Source organism: Anopheles maculipalpis, chromosome 2RL (genome assembly GCF_943734695.1).
Source record: "Anopheles maculipalpis chromosome 2RL, idAnoMacuDA_375_x, whole genome shotgun sequence".
In the NCBI taxonomy this organism is placed as follows: Eukaryota; Metazoa; Arthropoda; class Insecta; order Diptera; family Culicidae; genus Anopheles; species Anopheles maculipalpis.
The window spans coordinates 95805150-95828287 of NC_064871.1; the positions used below are offsets into that span (position 1 = coordinate 95805150).

Genomic DNA, 23138 nt, shown 5'->3' on the forward strand with positions numbered 1-23138 from the left:
TGACCGTTCATAAATTACTGTACCATAAACTTTGCGGCACCGGAGCACCGAAGCGAAGAAGATCCTCCGAGTGTGGTACAGATGCAGGATGGAGCAACGGGAATGATCCTGCTGGAGGAAACCTGAGCGGAAAAACTGGTCCATCCATTTGGCGATCGGTCGTTTACGGCTCAGGCATGCTCAGGGCGGACCAACCGCACCGATCGGACGGTGATGATACACCGCTTGGCGTGTCGCTTTCGGTACTGACCGTATTATTGGGGTTTCAGAATTTTGGAGAATTTCGCTTTACCTTACTGTTCGCGTCGTGAAGCCACTGGCAGCAGGCAGCAGCAGCATCCAACCGTACACGGGTACACGGGTTCAGGGCCAAGCATGCGGGCTGGTAAGGTCATTAGAATAAATTGCGTCTCGTGCAAGGGAAGACCTGTGGCAGGAAAAAGGATACATAAAATGGAAAAGCCCATGCTTCGTTCTGGTGGTAGTTGTTGTCGTGGTTGCTGTTGGGCTCTAAAATATGCTATTTTGTTAGCAGTTGGGGATAGCAGTAAGACCACGTGGAAGAAAAAGAGGGAAGAAACTGATCATTTGAAGCGAGTTTGGATGTCCAGTGTGGTGGGGCAAACTGCATGCGCAATCTGGATTTATCAAAATGTTGCTGATCCTGCCGGCCGGTCGTCAGTTGGGCAGAAGCGCTCAAACGATAAGGAACTCCCTGGAGGTTCCTGGTGGAGTTGGATTCGCTGTTTTTTTGTGCCTTGAAGCTGTTGAAGTGTTTGGCTGTGTCGGTGAAGGTGTGCTGTTGGTGCAGTTTGGTGGACAAAGCTAGTGAAATATTATCGTTGTTAAACCGGGCCAACAGATTGAAACAAGTTGTTTTTTTCGCGGAGTGGTTTTTTGGAATTTAATATCGGCTAGAGTCGCGTCATCAGATCGGCGCGTGAGTCAAGATGCTGCTGGACTGCAGATGGGTAAGTTTGTAGCAAATCCTACGCTCTCGTTGGTGGCTGGGCATTAAATTAGGTGAAGTTTGGTTAAGCAACACCTGGAACCGCCCCCGAATCAGTGCTCTCGATCGGATTGTGAAATGTGACCGATGATCATCGGGGTTAGAGAGGTTTCGTAAGGAACGAAACACAAACGTGTTGAAGATGAACATTCGTTTCCGTGATTTTTTAAGAGACATGAGGACAAGGGATATACATTTGTTAAAGCTTTAATTTACAAAGCAAAGCTATATCAAGTTAATCGCTACAGTACCATGCTGTGTATCTACATTCGCGTCTAACGCGTCATTTAGTTATCTTCCATCGCATCAAGAACGTTTTGGCACATCCTTGAATACGATCGTGCATAAAAAAGTGTCAATTAGCATCACTCAAAACTGAGAATCTCAATTTCGTTGACCTTTTGCGGCAGAAGATCCTGTGTCGTCTTCATTTGTGATGTGGATGTTTTGCTTTTTTGCAAAATAAATGCGTAGCATCAAGCAAGATGAAAACACACACACACCCGAGATTGATGAATTTGGAAGACGTTTGACGCAGAAGACTTCAAGAAGAATAGAGTTATTTATTGCACGTAATTTAGGAAGCGTGAGGTTTGGACAGTTTGATCCTTTACTTGATGTCGAAGTTTTTCAGCTAGAATGTTGAAGCAAGTCCTTTTAAAACACATTTTAATTAATATGAATCGCTAATGAAGCTTCCTTGAATGTATAGCATTGTGTTGTGGTCGAAGAATTCGGAAAAAAGTACTTAATTTATTAGCATGTGATAAATGTGATACTTAGAAGCGCTTTTTTACGACCTTCAAACGATCGAGTCTGATGGTGATTTGATAGTTTAATGATAGTAGAGATGACCTTTGACGGACGGCATTTTTTATCGAGTACTATCAGCATTGTTTCTGAATAGTAATGTATAGCTATTGGGGTACGGGAAAAGGAATCCAGGGGAGAGAAAATAAGAAAGGACCGAGCGAGAGTGAGTTCAATACAATTATACTATGTCGCAATCAAAAGCATATTCGAATAAATGTGGCCACTTATCTAGATGATTTAATTGTTGTTTCTTACGTTTCTTGTGTTTCATGTGTTCATCATAAATATGTAGAGTAAAATAAATTAATCTTTGCAAACTTTGAGTCATATTATAAAAGATGTTTTGAACATTTGTCTTACAACATAATATAACTGCAGCTGTTAACCTTTGTCATTTGTAAGAATATCTATTTAATGTGTTTGTTTTAAAGAAATATTTTAGGTAACTGATATTTTATTTGCTACTTATAAGTGCTATAAATCTAATATGATTCTTAATTAATTAAATTGTTCAGGATTTGAATCGTTGCGATGCTCAAACCAGTTAGCGTTGTGTGAAAAGTATCCAAAGCGGATGAAATATTTCAGCTTCAGAACTTGCATGCTAATGACTCAACGATGCATGCGTGGAACGATGTTGAATAGCTGGATTTGTTTTCGATTTTTTTTTAATTTAACATTTAAATAATGTTTCTTTTGCACAGTATGCCAAACCGTTTACTGAAGAATAAAAGCATAATGTAATGCTGGGATTTTTTAAAAAATTTATTCTATTTTCTTTACATTTGTTATGACTTTTATTTATTGTAAATTAGAGTTTCAAAACTTTCAACACACAACGTTGTTTATGCATAGGTATGAGCTGTTTTACTTGTTTAAGTCAATACTTATTACAACTGTGATGTATTTATTGAAATAAATTAAATCATATTTAAAGTTTGATCTAATAGACGCCAATCGATACCAATCCTAAAAAAGTTTAGTAAATCGGATTCATTAACGACACTTGTATTTTCCACATTTTACACGTTTGTACAGATTCTTTTGCCTGTGCTGGCACTTTTCGTGGAAGCGAGAGACGCACGAGCATACCGTGGAGGTAACAAAAAGCATATAAATAAATCGTGATAAACTGTTAGAAAATGGCTTAACACACTGTTGGGATTTTATTCACAGGCAAGGCTGAGTACATGAAGGCGGACCGCAAGGGAGAGACCCAGTTTCAGCATCAGAAAACCATCGATGGAGCTGTTCTCGGGTGCTTCGGATACGTGGATGGACAGGGAAAAATGTTTGTCACTCATTACTTGGCCGATGTGGCCGGATATCGGAGCGTAAGCTTGTCTGCTCCAGATAAGATGACCCGGGAGCGCCTGAAGTTGTTGAGGTAAGACGAAATTACATGCAGAATGAAATTGATGATGTTGCTTGTTCCCAGATTTCGTATCCTTCGATTGCAATCTACAACGAAATGATATCATTTTAGGAATGGTGAAGATGGACCAGCGGCAGATCTATTTCCGGTCGACTGTACGGAGGAAGGAGACGTGGGAAGATTGCAAAAGATGGCAGATAAAATAAAGAAAGATTTCGAGAGTGACAATGATGATGCGGAACCACAAAGGAAATCTCCTTCCTACGACAAAAACGAAGATCCGGCCAATGCAACCAAGAGTGATAAAGCGCCGGAAAATAGCGATGCAGCGAATGATAGCGAAAAGGCAAAAACAGCACCTTCAAACGAAAAACCCGTGGAAACTCCAAATAAGAAGCAAAATGTTCGACTGATAAATGTGAGGGATCCGAGTTCGTTCCGAAAATCGGCTAAGAAACCAACAGAAAGCTTGAAATCACCGCCAAGAAAATCTCCAACCCAAGCATCTGGAGAAGAAGCTAATTCCGAGCCGGGAAAAGATTCTCAATCGCCGAAAAAGCAATACCCGAAGGCATCGAAGGAACCGCAATCTGCAAAGGGATTGAAAAAACCAGAAATCAAAAATCAGAATGCGTTAGTAGAACCAACCGTAGCCGCTAGGTCGCCTGTGGTTTCTGAGGATGTGAAGCATGATGCAGCAGTAGGAACACCAGAAGATACATTGAATAAACAACCATATGATAGCAAACAATCATCGAAGTCAGGAAAGGAACCGAGCAAGGCAGAGCGACCTTCCAAGAAGAGATCCGACAAGCCTGAAAGTATGAACAAACAACCAAAGGAAGATGATAAGGCCTCAGACGAGCCTGAAGATCAGCAAGACGATTCAAGTAACGAAAAACCTGAAGACGACGACGCATCCAATGAACCGAAGCAATCACCGAAGTCAGGAAACGAACCAAGCAAGGGGACGAAGCCCGAGCCCAAGAAGGGATCTGACAAGCCTGCAAGTAAGAACAAACAGCCCAAGGAAGATGATAAGGCCTCAGGCGAGCCTGAAGATCAGCAAGACGATTCAAGCGACGAAAAACCTGAAGACGAACTAGACGACGCATCTAATGAACCGAAGCAATCACCGAAGTCAGGAAAGCAACCTAGCAAGGGGTCGAAGCCTGAGCCCAAGAAGGGATCTGACAAGCCTGCAAGTAAGAACAAACAGCCCAAGGAAGATGATAAGGCCTCAGGCGAGCCTGAAGATCAGCAAGACGATTCAAGCGACGAAAAACCTGAAGACGAACTAGACGACGCATCTAATGAACCGAAGCAATCACCGAAGTCAGGAAAGGAACCGATCAAGGGGACGAAGCCTGAGCCCAAGAAGGGATCTGACAAGCCTGAAAGTAAGAACAAACAGCCCAAGGAAGATGATAAGGCCTCAGGCGAGCCTGAAGATCAGCAAGACGATTCAAGCGACGAAAAACCTGAAGACGAGCTAGACGACGCATCCAATGAACCGAAGCAATCACCGAAGTCAGGAAAGCAACCGAGCAAGGGGACGAAGCCTGAGCCCAAGAAGGGATCTGACAAGCCTGCAAGTAAGAACAAACAACCCAAGGAAGATGATAAGGCCTCAGGCGAGCCTGAAGATCAGCAAGACGATTCAAGCGACGAAAAACCCGAAGACGAATTAGACGACGCATCCAATGAACCGAAGCAATCACCGAAGTCAGGAAACGAACCAAGCAAGGGGACGAAGCCCGAGCCCAAGAAGGGATCTGACAAGCCTGCAAGTAAGAACAAACAGCCCAAGGAAGATGATAAGGCCTCAGACGAGCCTGAAGATGAGCAAGACGATTCAAGCGACGAAAAACCTGAAGACGAACTAGACGACGCATCTAATGAACCGAAGCAATCACCGAAGTCAGGAAAGCAACCAAGCAAGGGGTCGAAGCCTGAGCCCAAGAAGGGATCTGACAAGCCTGCAAGTAAGAACAAACAGCCCAAGGAAGATGATAAGGCCTCAGGCGAGCCTGAAGATCAGCAAGACGATTCAAGCGACGAAAAACCCGAGGGCGAATCAGACGACGCATCCGATGAACCGAAGCAATCACCGAAGTCAGGAAACGAACCAAGCAAGGGGACGAAGCCCGAGCCCAAGAAGGGATCTGACAAGCCTGCAAGTAAGAACAAACAGCCCAAGGAAGATGATAAGGCCTCAGACGAGCCTGAAGATCAGCAAGACGATTCAAGCGACGAAAAACCCGAGGGCGAATCAGACGATGCATCCGATGAACCGAAGCAATCACCGAAGTCAGGAAACGAACCAAGCAAGGGGACGAAGCCCGAGCCCAAGAAGGGATCTGACAAGCCTGCAAGTAAGAACAAACAGCCCAAGGAAGATGATAAGGCCTCAGACGAGCCTGAAGATCAGCAAGACGATTCAAGCGACGAAAAACCTGAAGACGAGCTAGACGACGCATCCAATGAACCGAAGCTATCACCGAAGTCAGGAAAGGAACCAAGCAAGGAGTCGAAGCCCGAGCCCAAGAAGGGATCTGACAAGCCTGCAAGTAAGAACAAACAGCCCAAGGAAGATGATAAGGCCTCAGACGTGCCTGAAGATCAGCAAGACGATTCAAGCGACGAAAAACCTGAAGACGAACTAGACGACGCATCCAATGAACCGAAGCAATCACCGAAGTCAGGAAAGGAAACAAGCAAAGGGTCGAAGCCTGAGCCCAAGAAGGGATCTGACAAGCCTGCAAGTAAGAATAAACAGCCCAAGGAAGATGATAAGGCCTCAGACGAGCCTGAAGATCAGCAAGACGATTCAAGCGACGAAAAACCTGAAGACGAACTAGACGACGCATCTAATGAACCGAAGCAATCACCGAAGTCAGGAAACGAACCAAGCAAGGGGACGAAGCCCGAGCCCAAGAAGGGATCTGACAAGCCTGCAAGTAAGAACAAACAGCCCAAGGAAGATGATAAGGCCTCAGGCGAGCCTGAAGATCAGCAAGACGATTCAAGCGACGAAAAACCCGAGGGCGAATCAGACGACGCATCCGATGAACCGAAGCAATCACCGAAGTCAGGAAACGAACCAAGCAAGGGGATGAAGCCTGAGCCCAAGAAGGGATCTGACAAGCCTGCAAGTAAGAACAAACAGCCCAAGGAAGATGATAAGGCCTCAGGCGAGCCTGAAGATCAGCAAGACGATTCAAGCGACGAAAAACCCGAGGGCGAATCAGACGACGCATCCAATGAACCGAAGCAATCACCGAAGTCAGGAAACGAACCAAGCAAGGGGACGAAGCCCGAGCCCAAGAAGGGATCTGACAAGCCTGCAAGTAAGAACAAACAGCCCAAGGAAGATGATAAGGCCTCAGACGTGCCTGAAGATCAGCAAGACGATTCAAGCGACGAAAAACCTGAAGACGAGCTAGACGACGCATCCAATGAACCGAAGCTATCACCGAAGTCAGGAAAGGAACCGAGCAAGGAGTCGAAGCCTGAGCCCAAGAAAGGATCTGACAAGCCTGAAAGTAAGAACAAACAACCCAACGATAAAAACCCTGCAGGACCTTCTGCTAGACTCGATTCCGCTGGAGCAGCGCTTGCTGATCTTTATCCTACGCCACCGTTTGAAGCAGAGGACCCCTTATCAACGGGTCTCGGTAAACCCAGCGACTCGAATGATGTGTTGGCTGCGATCAGCAGGGTGCTACCAGTAATTCGAGATCTTAATGCATTGCCATTGCCTGCTGGTGGATTTGTTGATAAACCACCATCCGTTCCTAAGTCGCCGGCACCATCTACCAAAGACGCTGATGTGTACGATGAGGTAGATGACGAAGAAGACACGGACGCGGTTGATGCAGGAACGGCAGAGAAGCAGCAGCAAAGCGAACCGGAAACACCTAGCCAATCAGCTCCAAAGCCGTCGGATCCGGGCAGTTGTATCGAAATCATATTGAAGGTACCTACCGACGCAAGGCATGTAATTGTGAGAGCAGAAAATCCAAAGTTTAAGTCCCAGGATGGATCACCGCTGGACCAGCTGGTAAACAAGATTGCTCCCGGAGTTTACGATGTGCAGTTGGCCAAGTTTGATAAGGTGGTGTTTGAAAAATACGATAAATCACCAACCGAAGAGGAACCGCCAGCACCCAGCAATCTTGGAAAGGCATTCAACTACGATGAGCTTGTGCCGAAACCGAGGAATGCCGGGTCTGCTAAACGGGTACCGGAAGACAGTGTAAATGCGTACCTGCCGAAGGCCGACAACGTGCAACCTCGTTTGGGCGTTACTGATGAAAAGAATGAAAAATCGGCTAGAGATGAAAGTGGACCAGCAAAGCAGCGTCGCATTCCGGACAGATTCCTAGCAATGGGACGTCGAGGTTAAATGTGGGACGTTGAAGTCGAGGTTTCAAGACTGGTAGAATGGGCAAAATGTCATTCATGTAGTAGCAGTAGCAAAACACATTCATAAATGTAAGGAGCAAAGTACGATGGATAATAAATAAACAATTGAGATTTATTGAGAGTAATGAGTTATTTTAGCTTTTTGTTTTTAGAGCTTCTTTAACACTGTTTTACGTCATTCCAGAAAATACATCAGGAGGTAAGTCGTGTAAATACCCTCGATTGCCTTTAAGCATGCTAATGTTCAACGATATCGGTACTTTGCCTTTAGCTAGAGTTATAACTTTAAGGTCGTTAAATGCTAAGTCAAGGTCTTCGAGCACATTCATGCGTTCAAACGTACTCAAATCGATTTTGGCGAGTTTGTTGTGGTTTAGCGTGATTGTATTAAGCTTGGCAAAGTAATCATTGCATGGAGGCTCTGGAATTGTTATGTTGTCTTCGATCTTCACTTGGTAATAGTTTCTCCACGAACAGAACTGTCTTTTGGGTGAGTAATTGTGGCTCACTGCTGTGCTCAAAGTTGCAATACGATTGTGGCCAAGAAATACGCGCTCAAGTTGTTGCAGATGAAATAACATTCCGAAGTTGAAGTGTACTAACACATTGCCTACCAAATTAAGACTCTGCAACTGTCCACAACAGTCACCAGAAGTATCGATTACTACGGTCTGTATCTTATTATATGATAAATTAAGATTCACGAGATTTGGCAGCTTCCTTAGGGCAGTTAGATGAAGTTGGCGCATCGGCGATCGAGACTGTTCCAGGTCTACTAGCTGCTGCAACTGTAGCACCGATTGTGGGATAACGGTGAAGGGAACACCGCACAGTTTGACATGAGTGAGCGCATTTACACTGGGGTGAAATAGAATTTGCTTTAGAGAAACGTGCCGCAACATTAACGATGCTGGTGGTTTAAGTTGGTGTATAACAATTTCCTCAAATTTACAGTCTTCCAGCACAATTTCCCTGAGCGTTGGGATGTTTTGGAGGAAGGTAAAATCCATCCGCTTTCCAGTAGCACTCTTCAAAATCAGTGCGTCTGTGTGGTTGGTGATGAATGAAAATGCGTACAATCCATCGAAAGGTATGTTTATGTTGGATATGGTGCACATATCGTACACGCAAACAAACTCGTACTGTGCAGTAGGGAGCACAAACAATAGGATGGCCACACTGTCAACAATCACTTACACCAAAGGCTTAATCGTCTGGTCCACCAAGAATTAGTTTGTTGAGAGCAAGTTACTTACAAGTTGTAGTTCATGTTGTTCATCGGTTTGCGATTCGAATGGTATTGCGGACTGGCACAGATTATAGTGTTTTATTTGTAACTTTTCCGTTGCCAGTACTAAGTGCTTTTTAATAACAAATGTCGTAACAGTGTGATATAGTTTGTTTTTTTGTGGCGCATTACGATCATGGCTATCGGACGTGGACAGCTTATGGTTAACGTTGTTTAACCTTGTATGATATTCATTTGAACCCATATTAGTCATCGTTTGTCTGACGTGATTGTAAACTATTTGAGTATAATCCAGTATGGAATCGACGGGAATATTGTATCGGAATACGTAACACAGCCATTGAGTTTGCTTTTATGAAATTGACCCAGTTTAGCTGAAAGGATTGTCGAGTGAGTATTCCACGCGTTTCAAATTGAGAATTGTTTGTTCAACAATGGATGAGGTATTTCTACATACATACAATTTTTATAAACAATATTAATTTTGCTATACATCGTAGAAAACCCAGATGGAAAGAGAAATAGAGTCTCAACAACATGACCATTGCATCCACAGCTTTCATAGGAAAAACGATCCAAGCGTGTCCAAGCATTTCCAAGCCTACATTTAGGCGTATCTTTTAAAAATCTTTAACACATGCGTAACGCATAGTGCTGACCACGTGTTCCAGTGTTTCTAACGCGTTCAAATAACTTTGAGTATACAAACCTCTTACAGAATGAAGTCTTTTTTCTTTTTTTTTATTTTTTACTACAAACAAAATGTAAATATGAAAAAAGCCTGCACAATCTTATCACCAGTTCGATTGAGAAAACCTAGAAATCCTTTTCGATATTTGATTAATGCCCAACAACACATTAGCAACCTTTCGCAGCATGAAGCATCTCTTCGATCGATCGAAGGATCAGAAAGTGCTCTCTATCTATCTCGTTCTTTCGCCGTCTGTCCAGGTAGCTGCGCTTTATCGAATTGATCTGGTTTGCATTAACCAATTCATTAATCAGATTAGAGCGGTGACTTACGACGTGAGTGCCACACACCACATCTACCGATTCGGCCTACCTTAACAGCATCGGTAAGCTTGCATCCAAGGGTACCGGTCCTTCTGCGATAAATATACATCATTAGGCAGTTGAATTGGTTTTGCATACAATGAGCAACGCCACTACATCATCACCTTTCTGCCAGCGAACAGTTTCGCTCGGGTATCGCTTGGGATCGTACCGTAGATGCGATAAATTAATCGACACCGAATCGCATCTATTCCGCCTTGGATCATCCATATATCAGAGGCTGATTTTGCTACGTGCAGGGGATCGTGCTTGTTTGGTTGGGTTCCGTTTTTCATTCTATGTAAATATTGGCGTTTCTACCACAGTTCCTACCTTGCGGACGTTGGGACGAATGGTTCAAACAAAATCGTACGACGTTTTGGCAAAGCGGGTTCCGTTTTTGGACAGTTGAAACGGGCGAAGATGACACATACAACACACACACACACTCGAGTGCGGCAAAGTGAACCAGTTTCTGACCAATGCCTGTGTTGACCGCAATTGTGACCTCGACATTTCAGCAACACCACGCGGCAGTTCCTCCTTCTTGGGCTCCTGGGACATTGGTCACACATTGGTTGGTCCTTTTTGCACGTTCGAGGGCGGACGACGAGATTGGTTCGCTTATGATGATGCGGTGACATCTGGTTTCGGGTCGACCGAAAGACGTTTTCAGCTAGTGTTTTAAATTTTCAAATTAACTTTTAATTACCCAAAGTCATTGGTGCCGTAACGCGCGCTGTTATGCATATGTTTATGATGTGTCTTCAAGGTTCTGACGCCATCATCTTCGCTTGTAATCAGGCCATTGGAACGGAACGACTCGATTCGTATTCGAAGGATATACGCTGGAACGGATTACGCAAGAACGGAGTATTGTGTGCTGCTGCTGTCTGGTTTGTTTGTTTTGTTTTCGGGGGCGAATAATTTGAACTTCCCCGTACACATACGCTTGGATCTTTCGGTGGCGCCAGAAAGAATGCAAAGCCGATCGGGTGACATCAGCTCCATGCATCCGGGATTTCAGTCCGATGCTTCTCGGCGTCGTATTATCCGAAAAGATAGCGTGATATTTCGAGCATTCTTAGCCTCACCACGCCTACGCGCGGGTTTATCGAGAAAGCCATCGTGTGTTCATGCACCAACCGATTTGGCGGTACATTCACCTTTTAGCGCGAGCGAGATCTTCCTTTTCCAGTGACAATCCTTTTTTTCCTCTCCGTTTTTGTTAGCTGTCAAAGTGGTTCGATTGATTTAGTGGCTGGTGCCGATGGTAGGGGCCGCTACTGCAAGCTATAAATTGAGTACGGCGGAGGCTGTTCCTGTATCGGTATGCGCTTACTAAGCAAATACGACCCTAAACGTAATGGAAAATGGTTTTATTATTTTAACAGGATTTATTCAGGAGCTTGATTTATCGAAACCGTGGCACGCGTTGGGAAGTGTTTGTCCTCGCGATCGCTTGTATTTTTGTTCGAGGAATCAGAGTTCTGATTCGTTGGTAAACCCGATTACCAACTTTTCCACCAGTTTGTATCCCGGTGAATGATTAATGTTTTCCAAAGCTTTTGGTGCTTTTGTGTGTTTATTTGTGATGAGTAAAATTGAGTGGTCATTTGCGGATTCGCTAAGGCGGTGCTTGGAAGCGTATTATCTGATTAAAGAAACGCCATTATTGTAGCTGCTGATGCTGCTCAGTGTTGACATAATGGAGTTCCACGAAATGGTTGTTTGTTGTTTTCAGCTTTAAGATAATTTACAAGATGAAGTTGTTGCGGTTTGTCACCGTGGTCGAACTATAATTAATTATGTTTTACGGCCATCGTAAAGATGACAGATATTGAAGTCTCACTGACAGGCGGAAGGGTAACGCTCCTCACGCTTGTACCTGGCCGTCGCGAAAGCAAATCAATTTATCATCGGTTTAAGTTTGAATGGGGAACATGGTGAGAAACGGTGTAAAGTGGTTGACACTAATTATGCTTATTAAGGTTGAAAAGATGATTAATTTTTGTTAGTACAGAGGATTTGTTGTGCGTAAATTGATTTAAAGCGCATTGGCGAATTGTATGGAATGTTTAATTTTATTAAAAAGTTTTGCGATTAGACCTTTACTTTCTGTGAAAACAAAAGTATAAAACAAATACAAGAGCATACAATGGAGTCTAAAAAAAGGACCTGTTTTGCAAACAAGTTTTTCGTAGCGTAGTTTAAACAGGCCTGATTTTCTTAAATCATTGAAGGACCGAAAACAAGTAAACAGTGACAACACAACGATTGACACGTAAGGCCCAAAAAAACAGCAAAGAATGAAAAATGAAGCTAAGAATTCACAGGATTAGGCCACTTTTTCAAGCAAAGTGCAAAATAAGCTGCATGTATTTGACGTTCCTCGACATCATGCTGTCACGTTTCGAAAGCACGTGTATGGCAATCGATCGAAACTCTTAGCTTGCTTACAGCAAAGCACCGTAAGCCACATACTTACAACATAAGCTAGCATGATACGGTGTTTAGGTGCTTGCAGTAGAGCCTTTGGTGGAAGAGGCGAGAAAAAGCGTTGGGAAATAAATCAACGTTACATTTCGGAACGAAAGTATCGGATTGAATAACAACAACCGGCTAGAGCTGAATAGGAGCACAAAAACGTGTTAAAAATATAAAATTCTCATTAAAAATTCTTTTCGTTTGAAATGAAAAGAATTTCAAGTAAATTGAATTTCATCGTCACTTTAAAGCTCATCGAAGAAGACAATAGAAATGAGTTCAAAAGAATAATCGATTCAGTGAAACGTGTTTCAAGCTGTCAAAAACATGGTATCAAAATTCAAACAATGAACAAAAGCAGTTTTTGTGTGTAGTTTTTCGCGCTCATCCGCTAACGATTTGTTTACCTTTATTTTTCATCCTTTCAAAGTCAAGGAAGCCATGCAAAAATGCATGACGACCATAGGATGCAGGCTTTAGCGAAACCAACGGAAAGAATGAGAGGCAGTGAAGAAATAACTGTTGAATGGCAAAAAGCTTTACGTTGCGCGATGAAAGTACATTGACTGCAGTAGCGACGGACATTGGTGAGCATTTTTTGTGTGGCTAAAAATAGAATTAAGAATTCTTACGAAAAATTTCAAACCTGTAAGTAATACGGTTACACGTGCGTTGTGGTGTAGTAACGTTCTTGGGGGCGTTGGGGAAGAAGCCTCGAAAGCGGACAGTTCGAAAGAATACGCTTTTATGGTGTTTGGGAATCGGAATGTTTAAAACATCCAACCTGATGTGTTTGTGCATGTGTTACGGAGGCGTACGAAAGCACCTTTCACTCACAAATTGGCCGTTTGGCCAGTATATCACGATTGGCAATGTTTCCTGGAATTTGGCAAACACTATCTGATGTAAAGCGCAAAGAACAGATGATGGTGGTCATCTACAATGTAACACATGTTGTGTGACAAGGGTAGCAGCTCGATTTAATTAACCAGGTCACAAGACGCATCGTGGAAATGGAAATTTTATATAAGGGATTTATGACGTTTTCCTGGGTAATGCACACATATGGTTTTGTGCATTGGTTTTAATTGCAGTTTTTTTTTTTTAAATTGAAGTTTAAGCGTATCGAAAAAGGAAGCAGGACAGTAATAAATATCGCAGATACCAAAAATATATTTATCAAGTGAATATGGATGAGACATATGACTTACTATGCATGAGGCTATGATAATAATTGTACCGTCACATTTCACGGAATCTCATCGCAGGGTACAATCAAGTCAAGGAAAACAGTTTTCGTTTTAGTTTTGAATTTACCACATCAGTTTGGTTTCATATATTATTACGTTATTATTTACTTTCATATTCTTATTTGGATTTTATTGCTCCTTCTTATTTGTTGAAATTTTTCACAACTTTAGTTTTATTCGTTATTCTACTCCTATTTTTTCTAGTATATTTTCTGATTTTTATCATTTTTATCTAAATTTCGAACCCAATATCCAAATTCTAGTTATTATTGATACATTAAAAATGCCGATTCACTTCAAATGAATCTAAAGATTAACTTTCATTAATTTTCAATCGAGCTTTATCATAATTGGCACTAATACCCAATTTCCGGGCTTATCACGAAGGTAAACGCCTGCTATCATCACACAAAAGCCACTGCAGCTTACAATCAAGTGGCAAGCTTCGGTGGCCGATGCAGGCTCTTTAACAAAATTTAAAAAAACATCTTAAAAACTGCGATTAGCTGATTGAATCGGCCGCCCGGCGCGACATTGGCATGTGACCTCGGTTTGCACGACCTCAGGAGCAATGGCGCTACCGCCCCATCGTTCCCATTGGTACCGAAAAAAAGCTGAGCTTATAAATTAACGATTTTAATGCATTTGACATTGCCATTGTTTGCCGGCCGTTACCATAATCGATGTGGCGCTAAACATGGCTGCGTCACAAATCGTCCGAATGTATGGGATGTGTTGCGCGGGTGGCGAAATACAATGTGATGAAGTGATGATGAAGAGATAGTGAGGGAGAGAGAGAGAGGGAGCGAGAGAGATTGACCGAGATGCCGATCTGTATTTGTTTTTTTTTTTCGGTGAGTGGCTGTTTTTCCTGAAGGAATCTTCCGGTTCGGAGTAAATTATTCAATCATTGACCTCGGCAAAGCTGGTCCATCGTTGGCTTTGGAGTTTTTCGGTAAGCATCAGTAGATCGTGCTGGTATGCTGTCGCGCACGCATCCTTGACGGCCATGCACTTTCGCGGTCATTGCGGTCCTCGAACTTGTCGTGTTTGGAGCTTGTTTTGGGCCGTTGGGTTTGTTTTGGAGTGTTTAATTTTCCTCCCAGCTGGCGGCCTATCGATGTGCGGGCGTTTTCGTGCGGACATCGATAGCATCGTGCAACCATCGCCTGGCCGTTCGTCCACTCGCCCATCCGATTGATTATATGCGCTGAGGTCAATCGTGGAGCCGATGATGCTACGCAGTGAAGATAATGTTGTCGGCAATCGAATTTGCATTGGAATTTGTTATTGCACATTTGCTACTGGCACGTTTCGTTTGTGCGTTCTTTGGCTTTGTTTCGTTTTTTTTTCTTCTGTCCTGTCTCGGCTCCAACAGATGACGATTTGAATTTGAGTTTGCTGTGCTGATGGTGTAGATGATAGGATTTTACTGATAGTGTGAACCTTATGCTCGCGCTGCTTCTCGTGGGGACCTTTGGCGTCAGTATATTGTCTGTCGCTTGACGCCTCTATGTCGATAATCGTTTGCGAGTTAGAAAAGGGGCAGACAATAGGTTCAAACAGTTAAGGCTAATCAGCGGATGATAAAATTTTAATCTTCAACAGCTTGAAAACCTGTTCTATGTTTGAAGGATTGAAGAAAATGATAGAAAATATTATGTTGGTTATGGGGGTAATAATAATTTTCACTTCAAAGGTATTATTTTCAATGCATATAACCTTTGCTTACTTTAAAACTGAGCTTGAGTTCAGTTTTCATTTTCTGTTGCTTTATTTTTCTTCTTTTGCCTTCTTCCTGTGATTTAAATTTTTCCTTTAATGTTTCGTTACTGTCTTGCTCCTTCTTTTTTTATTTTCATTTCTTGAATTATTTAATAAAACTTGAACAAAGTTCAAGTACATAGTAATAAGCATCCTAGAGCCAGTGAAATGCATTATAATGAGTTATGAAAGCATGAAACGAACGTGTCCAATCTCTACCGCGTAAACGCAGCTGCATTGGCTTGGTTGCGCGCCGTAGTAACAACTCCCAACTTTCCACCAGCTGCTCCAAAACACAGGCTCCATGTTAATGAGCGTCCCATCGTTTCCCCAGCGTTTTCGGTAGACGTTTCTCGTTTGGCGATGAGCGAATATTGACCGAGAAATGCCGTCACAAGGTCGTCTTCGCTTCGGGAGTTTCTGCCAGCCCGCGATCATTTAGCATGCCGAACGAGTAGAAAACGAAACGAAAACGATAAACCGTGCGTCCCCCTTTAAGCTCTCGTAGCACCTCCCGAAGCTCGTTTTTTTTCTTCTACTTCTAGCTAATGAGATGCGCATCGGCCACGTCACGGAGCGTTGGGTATGGTGGATGGCCCGTAGGACGAGCTTATGCTAATATGGCTGCCCTTGATGCGCTGGATGTCATTCGCGTTATGCAACTGCATCGGTTCAGTCGTAGCGAGCCCTTTTTTGTTAGAAAGGGTGCTTGCTTAGCTCGAGCTCGATGGTCAGGGCTCCATTTTTATTTTACAATAATGTTGTTGCAATAATGGTGCAACGAACTTCGAAAAGGTTCGCTGTTGCATCAAACACACGTTTCAACATGTGCCCCGGGACCTTGCACTTAAACTAAATTAAGATTGAATGAAGTGAGAACTGGTTTGAGTCGGATAGAGTGGAGTAAATGTAGTGTAGGGGACTTTTGAAGTTCCTAGGCATGGCGGTAAGTTGTCAAGAATGTGTCTACAGCAGAGGCAAAGCTAGATGCTAGCAAAATATCACTTTAATGCTTCCTTAATGTTAGCCCCAGGCCTCAGCCAAGGAAGAGTCAAGAAAATCTCATCAGAATGCAAAGAACCGCTCGTAAACGGCTAGTCTAAATAAGTGTTTTCCTTCTGGCAAGTTCTGTTATCATCCCCAGAACAACACCCTCAGGCAAGATTAGTTTAGTTCCGTCTTGGTGATGCGCTATTTTCGCACGGAGACAGCTCCACACCGCAGTCCATAAACTATCATTTCGGTGGACCCAATTAACTCGCCGTTACGCCCGAGACTTGGTTCGATTTTATGGCATCCCGGGTGACGCCAATCGATTGCAGAAATTAAAGGTAGTCAAATCGCGTGTCTCTCGCTCTTATCATGGCGCCACACTCACCACAGTTGCCGAAAAAAAAGGATCACAGACACAGGGAGTAAAAAAATCTCCTTAACCGGATAGGAATCGTAAAGAACGGGTTGATTTTATTGCTCCCCAATGCTTTCCCTGGGAACGTTCGCGAAAGCCCGCATCCGTACGGGAGGAAAATAAATGGAGAACAGTTTTTTTTTTTGAAAGCGAAAAAATATTATCTTAGACGGGCCAAAATTAACTTCACTGGTTGTTTGTTGTTTTTGCGCGGAATATCACCCTCGAATGGTTGAAGAAGTTTTTAATTATTGTAGCTCGCAGACACTGTTGGGGGTACTGTAAATGACTTCCTGGGACATATCAGCAAGACAAAGCTGAAGCTGATGAGCGAGTTGCTGGGAAGATTAATGGGCTGACATTTAATAGTCTTCTTAGTCTACAGTGATGATCGCGAGATTGCTCTTGAAGATGCAGCATGACGCTTAAACCTCCAGGTTCGCATCGCAGTCCGGCAGTCGGATATTCAAATGCGACAACGGATTATATGATTTAGATGTCCGTCCGTGCGGTACGCACCACCCATCCATCCATCCGTTCGTTCGTTTCGCACTTTCAACACAGGGTAGTAAACTCGGGTCTTGTTGTGGTCGTAAAATCACCGCCTTGATGGCCCGTTCATTTCAACAAGCTTAAGATTTAACGCCCGTTTAGGTTAAGTATGGGTCTTTGGGAGAATATTAAGAATTTTTTTTATTTTTAAAACGCTGCAACACGCTGATAGAGTTGCAAGAACGAAACATAATCGAGAGTAAGCAATCGTCTTAAATGTCAAACCGGCCGTCGTAATCCGTTTTACAGCTTCGGATTGCATCCTACAACGGGTGAGTAATCTAGCATGAATGCAGGTGTTCTTTTATTGTGTCTTAGTTTTCGTATTTTTTAACTTTGAGGAAATCTCATCAGCTTTATAGCGAGCGCACAGTGAGTAGTGAAGAAGACTTCGTGTATCAAAGCCCACCTACACGCAACGTTTCTCAATATTTGACATGGGGTTTGAGATAAATAAAACTGAAGACAAATAAATGTCCGCATCGATTTGGCTATCGTTCGATTTGTCTGTTCGACGTTTGAGAATCGCATGTCAATACATGCATAAACTTTGGGCATGTAAGAAGTTTTGCAATCCTTGGAATATTTGAAAATGTCATCACATCACACGGTGTGAGAGCTTTCTCGGCAAAAGCTCATAATTTTCACACATAAAAATTCTGCTTCATCCTTGCACCCGCTGGGACAACCGACCGTTCAAGGTGTTACGGTTGACCCGCTTGGATGGTACTTGCGTGCGAAATGGATATACTGATCATGTGGCCTATCGTGGGGACAGCGCAGCAGCTAGCTAATAAAAGTAAGCTTTATACGCTTAAATACCTGCGCTAGCACGACCTTTCCGGGGCGATTTGGAGATGCTACATAATGATAATGATATTTTATTGGTTCACAAAACCGAACGCCTTTTTTGGCGACATGGATTTCAGCGTTCCGGTTGAAATTCTTGACAGTGTCATTAGCAGTCATTAGTCGGCGGAGTGATTATTACCAGTTTTGGTGGGTTAATAGAATGGTTTTCAATAAACGGACCGATTGATTGATTTCGATGTAGGAGCCGGATTGTGTTGCGTTGATTTATGACCGGATATTGTATATTTTTAGGTACTTTGATTGTGATTTTAAGCATCACAAAAGCATAATTGAAAAGCACAAAAAGTTTTGTACTTTTCATACTATATTTTTCTATTTCAATGAATGATGCATTTATTAGACTGAATTTTCCATTCATTTTTCACAGACGCATTCGGTTACCAGTTTTAACAATTATTACATAATTTCAGACGATCGTATTCTAGTTAGGTTGGCAAAATAATTTTCAAAGTCTCAATCGAATCGTATTGCTGAATCATCTCACTATTTTAGTCACAATTACCGAATCAATTCAAATATTTGTCACCACCATTGGAAGGAAAACAAAGATACGCTCTGGAATTTTGTTTTGCTCAAAAATTGTTGTGCTTTCCAAACAACATTAACCCCCACCCGAAAGCAACGCCGTAATGTTCTCGAACTGGGAAAACAAACCCGATCTCCCGATCGCCATCCGCCTTTCCGCCCGCCCAAAAGAGTTCACATTTATTAGTGCGAAATTGGAAACATCCGGTGTGTCGCCACATCGCGATCGCGTGAACTTTCCAGGTTGTCGCTATACCCATCTTCTGCTTGCCATCCATTTATAGACATTTGCCGGATCAAGAACAAGAATACGGGGTAAGAAAAAAAGGTGCGCGCGTTGTGTTGTTTTTTTTTGTTTCGATCCAAACTTTCCGTGGCTTGATCGTGGTCGCGAAATGGTCCAAAAAAGGAAGAACGGCCAAATGGACGCTTCGTCTTGGCGTTCCGGGAGCAGGCGACAGTTGGACGGCGTCGGGTTTCCCGTAGACCTTTCCCAAAAAAACAACAACACCGCAAAGCTTCACAGCAGAATCGGTATCGCGATATGCTAAGATAAGAGGAAGGGAAACGCAAACATGAAAACGAAGATCGTGCAAAACAAAAATATGCGAAGGGAAAGATGTAAACAAAAACAAAGCCACCACAAACGGCGACTCTTTGCCGAGTCGCCCGCGCAAAAGGTTTGCCGGAGCCGGAGAGGATGAGCTTTTGTTTTTCTTCTTCAGTTTGTTGGTTGGAAAACAGGTTTTCGCTTTCATGCCCGATTCGCTGGTTCGCTCCGGTTTGGGCGATATTCGGGTTGTGCTTTTTTCTTCTTTCATTTTCGTTTTCTTCTTCTTCGGCGTTCGTTGTTTTTGGAGAGAAAAGGTGGATTTTTGTGGGAGCGCAGATAGATAACGCACGGTACGAACTTGATCTCGGGGTGACGAGGTGAGAGTGGGATTGCATATGTTTTGTGTCGAGATACCGTGGTGCCGGATGCTGTGGCTGTTCCGAATCCTCGAGGGAAGTGGCGAGTCGTTTAAATAAGACCATCGGACACGGCATCGATCAGCAGCAGTTGTGTGCCAGAGGTTGAGTAACGCGGTTAAAGTCAAAACACGCAGTCCAACGCTTCGTACCCGGGGGCGTAGTTTTGATTGAACACGACGAGCAGATCTGTGGAAAAGGATACCATTCTGTTCTGGAATAGAATTGAACGTTTTGTTCCAAATCGCACAGTAACGGTGGAATAGAACGTAAACGTACCGAAAATTAGACAAAAGTGATACAAAATAGTGAATTTTGTGATACCGAGTGCAAAGTCGTCTAACATAGTGCCTTAGAACAATTAAACAACTAAAAGTGGTATAGTGAAAATTGTTTGAAAATGATGAAATATCTAGTGTTGGTAAGTAGAATTAAACAGCTTTACTGATAAGTTCTGAATTAGTGAACAACTTAAGTGAAATAGTGTAATAGGGCAAAATGAATGTTTATTCATTTTATTTAAATTTAGAAATTGCACCAACGTGATTGGTGAATCAAATTAATTCGGCGAATAAAATAGGATTGATCGGCGAATTAAATAGAATAAATTAAAAAAGATCCTTTGCTAGGCTTGATTTGCTTTAAGCCTCACTCTTAATCTTGAGGCATTAAATTATTAAAAATTGTACAAGCTACTGGGCACCTCCATCACTCCCATTGCGGAACATTTCTTCACTGTACTGTACGCACAATCATGACGAAGCATCAAGCGCCGTTTAACGGTTCGATTTAGATGCAAATTGTTTGAATGGATGGGAAAATTAATCTTCTAATGCGATAAAAAGAGCGATGATATCAAACCATCTTTCATCCCATTTGTATCGATCTCAACGATATATCATCGACACGTTTTTTTACTCTTGCTCTTATAAGGATCGTTGAAGGTTTAGGAGAGTGTGCAGAGAAGGAGAAGAGAGAGGAAGAGAAGGAGAGATAGAGAGAAAAGGAGAGAAAATTTCATAACTCACTTTACTCATCATCATGGTGCAACGGTGAGATTCGCTTGGGTTACATGTGCTGTGGAATGTGGCGTTTGTGTGTGGAACACCTTAGACCGGTCGTTTTTGGGAAGATAAGATATCCGACGTTGCTTGTCAAGGCAACACCCTGAGCCAGCGCAACAAACTGTTGCAGCTGGTGGAATGTTGCTAGAATTGGATCAAGGTTAGACAGTGACAGCAGTTTTTACAGTCAAAAGTTACTAACCCAGTGACTTTTAAATTGTCAATAACTTATTAAGATATCGCGTGGTTTGGTTTTGGTTTATCTTGGTGACAAGATTCATGTTAAATAAATGTCTCTTTTCGTGATTTGAAGTGTAACATATTGTTTATTCATAACTTTTTTTCTTCTTTTTTTTCTGTAGGCAGCAACGATTGTTGCACTCGGACACGCACTCCACTACGGTGACGAGGGTATCGATGTGAAGATTAACGTGGAGAAGAACTCCAACTCGTACCTAACCGGAAGGTTACCGCAAGGTTCGTTCGAGTACGGGCTGGACGTCGTCAAGCAGAAGGACAACCATTTCCAGCACAAAGTAAAGGGCCCGGATGATGTGACGTACGGTTGCTATGGGTTCGTCGATCCGGACGGTAAGCCACATCTCGTCCATTACGTATCGGATCTGAAAGGATACCGCATCGTGCCACCGGATTCCGCCACCAAGATCTACATCTCACGGCTCGAACGAAGCATGTAAGTGTCCACAAAGATGATCGGTACCAATTAGTAAGCCACATAGCAGCACGATCTTATGAATCGTATTTGCCTAACCCACAGCAACAACGTGTATCAGGCATCTCAGGAGAAGAATGTTCAGTGGAAGGATCTGTTCTTCCCACCAGCCTGCAAGCAGCTGTACACCGAAACAAAGGTAGCCGCTCCTCCAACCACACCCCGACCAACACCACGTACTCCTTCCACCACCCGCCGTCCACCACCGACCACTCGTCGAGTGACACCCGCCCCAACTCCCGCACCACAACCCGCCGTACCAGAGCCAGAGTTCACTGCGTCCAGCAATTTGTGTCCTTCGGTTGTCCAAGCGCCACCGGCCGATCTCGTACCGCAACCAGCCTGCTCGAAGGTGTGCGACGAGCTGAAGGATGAACTGAAGGACATTAAGGCGAAGCTGAAGAACCTGCTGGATACGTTGGCGGAAAAACCGAGGGGTAAGTCGGCGGGCGGTGACGGTGCCAAGTTTGCCTACTTCCCGGTGATGCTGAGCGATGGACTACCGGACGGTGTTGATCCAAGCTCGGCCAAGTTTGCATTCCCGGCGGTGCCGCAACAATGTGGCCGTCAGTAAGCCAATTAAGTGGTTGATTAAGGCAGGGCACTGAAGTGTTATAATTATCTGTGTGTGTGAAATCGAGTCATATGATTATGTGTTAGAGCTTTAGCGATAAGTTGCGTTTAGCATCTGTGCGTTGTAAGATATTTGTTAATAAAGAACGACAAACACTTTTCTAAAATAATTTTGCCTTTTTTGTTGTAGTTTTTAGTTGTTATCTATTCAGGTAATTTGTTGTGATAGGACTTTTGAGACAACTATTTAAAAAGTTTCAGCAGTTTAAACGTAGAGAAGCTTGAACGTATCCATTAATATAACTATAAAAAGGTCCGAAAATACTTTACTGTAAATCATGCAGTTCTAAATAATTCATAACTATCCATCTTGCTTAGAGAATTGTTTACTGTTTACTGTTTAATGTTTACTGATATTTTCACAAGATAAAAAATCTCTACTGCCAATCGCTTTCATCTTGTTGGAAGGCATTGAATTTTATTTGAAAAATCTGAATTACTAAATGTCTTATATTGTAGTGTTCCTTACAAATGGCTTTTTGGAAAGATCTTTTAATCAATTCACCATATAAAAACCAAAATCGCTGAGGCATTTAACTTAGGGAATTTTCTTCACAGATTCAGCTCAAAAGGTTATCTGAAAATCAGGTGAGAGTAGCGATCACGAGATGGAAGTTGGTAGATATGCTATTTTGGAATTTAGAAGTTTAGGTTTTCAAAAACAAAATTAGAGAGTTTAGGTGCATACTTTGCAAGAAATTTCTATCATAACGCTAAAAAGACATAGTTGTAAGCCAGATGGCACGGCTAGGTACGTTGTTTGGTGGAACAGATATATAGTGAGACTGACCAAAGCGTCAAGGACACAAAGGTTCAACGACATGAACTGGCACATCACTAGAAGAGAACTCGTTGACTGGATTAAGTGGAGATGGAGCTAAAGAAACGTAAGTTTATTATAAACTAGATTAAAATTAGAGGATTGTTAAAAAACAATCTTTTGATAAAAATAA

General features: G+C 42.8%; 3 protein-coding genes across 3 annotated transcripts; 2 read left to right on the forward strand and 1 right to left on the reverse strand.

The window, feature by feature from the left end:
* Positions 1 to 950: 950 nt before the first annotated feature.
* Positions 951 to 7605, forward strand: LOC126567763 (nucleolar protein dao-5-like). The gene is made up of 4 exons (XM_050224045.1): positions 951 to 971; positions 2861 to 2921; positions 2999 to 3209; positions 3309 to 7605. The coding sequence occupies exons 1-4, from the start codon at positions 951 to 953 to the stop codon at positions 7603 to 7605; spliced, it is 4590 nt and encodes a 1529-aa protein (XP_050080002.1).
* A 190-nt stretch (positions 7606 to 7795) lies between these two features.
* Positions 7796 to 8895, reverse strand: LOC126567682 (leucine-rich repeat transmembrane neuronal protein 4-like). Its single transcript, XM_050223900.1, has 2 exons — positions 8882 to 8895; positions 7796 to 8804 (listed from the first exon to the last, which is right to left on the reverse strand). The coding sequence occupies exons 1-2, from the start codon at positions 8893 to 8895 to the stop codon at positions 7796 to 7798; spliced, it is 1023 nt and encodes a 340-aa protein (XP_050079857.1).
* A 7473-nt stretch (positions 8896 to 16368) lies between these two features.
* LOC126567683 (immediate early response gene 5 protein-like) lies at positions 16369 to 22126 on the forward strand. The gene is made up of 3 exons (XM_050223901.1): positions 16369 to 16374; positions 21182 to 21513; positions 21598 to 22126. The coding sequence occupies exons 1-3, from the start codon at positions 16369 to 16371 to the stop codon at positions 22124 to 22126; spliced, it is 867 nt and encodes a 288-aa protein (XP_050079858.1).
* The last annotated feature ends 1012 nt before the right edge of the window (positions 22127 to 23138 follow it).

Excerpts from the sequence above, each read along its gene's own strand:
- LOC126567763 (XM_050224045.1), top strand. The coding sequence starts at position 951 with ATGCTGCTGGACTGCAGATGG. Across the intron at positions 972-2,860 it reads TGCTGCTGGACTGCAGATGG|ATTCTTTTGCCTGTGCTGGC; the intron begins GTAAGTTTGTAG and ends ACGTTTGTACAG. Across the intron at positions 2,922-2,998 it reads CGCACGAGCATACCGTGGAG|GCAAGGCTGAGTACATGAAG; the intron begins GTAACAAAAAGC and ends TTTTATTCACAG.
- LOC126567683 (XM_050223901.1), top strand. Across the intron at positions 21,514-21,597 it reads TCACGGCTCGAACGAAGCAT|CAACAACGTGTATCAGGCAT; the intron begins GTAAGTGTCCAC and ends CCTAACCCACAG.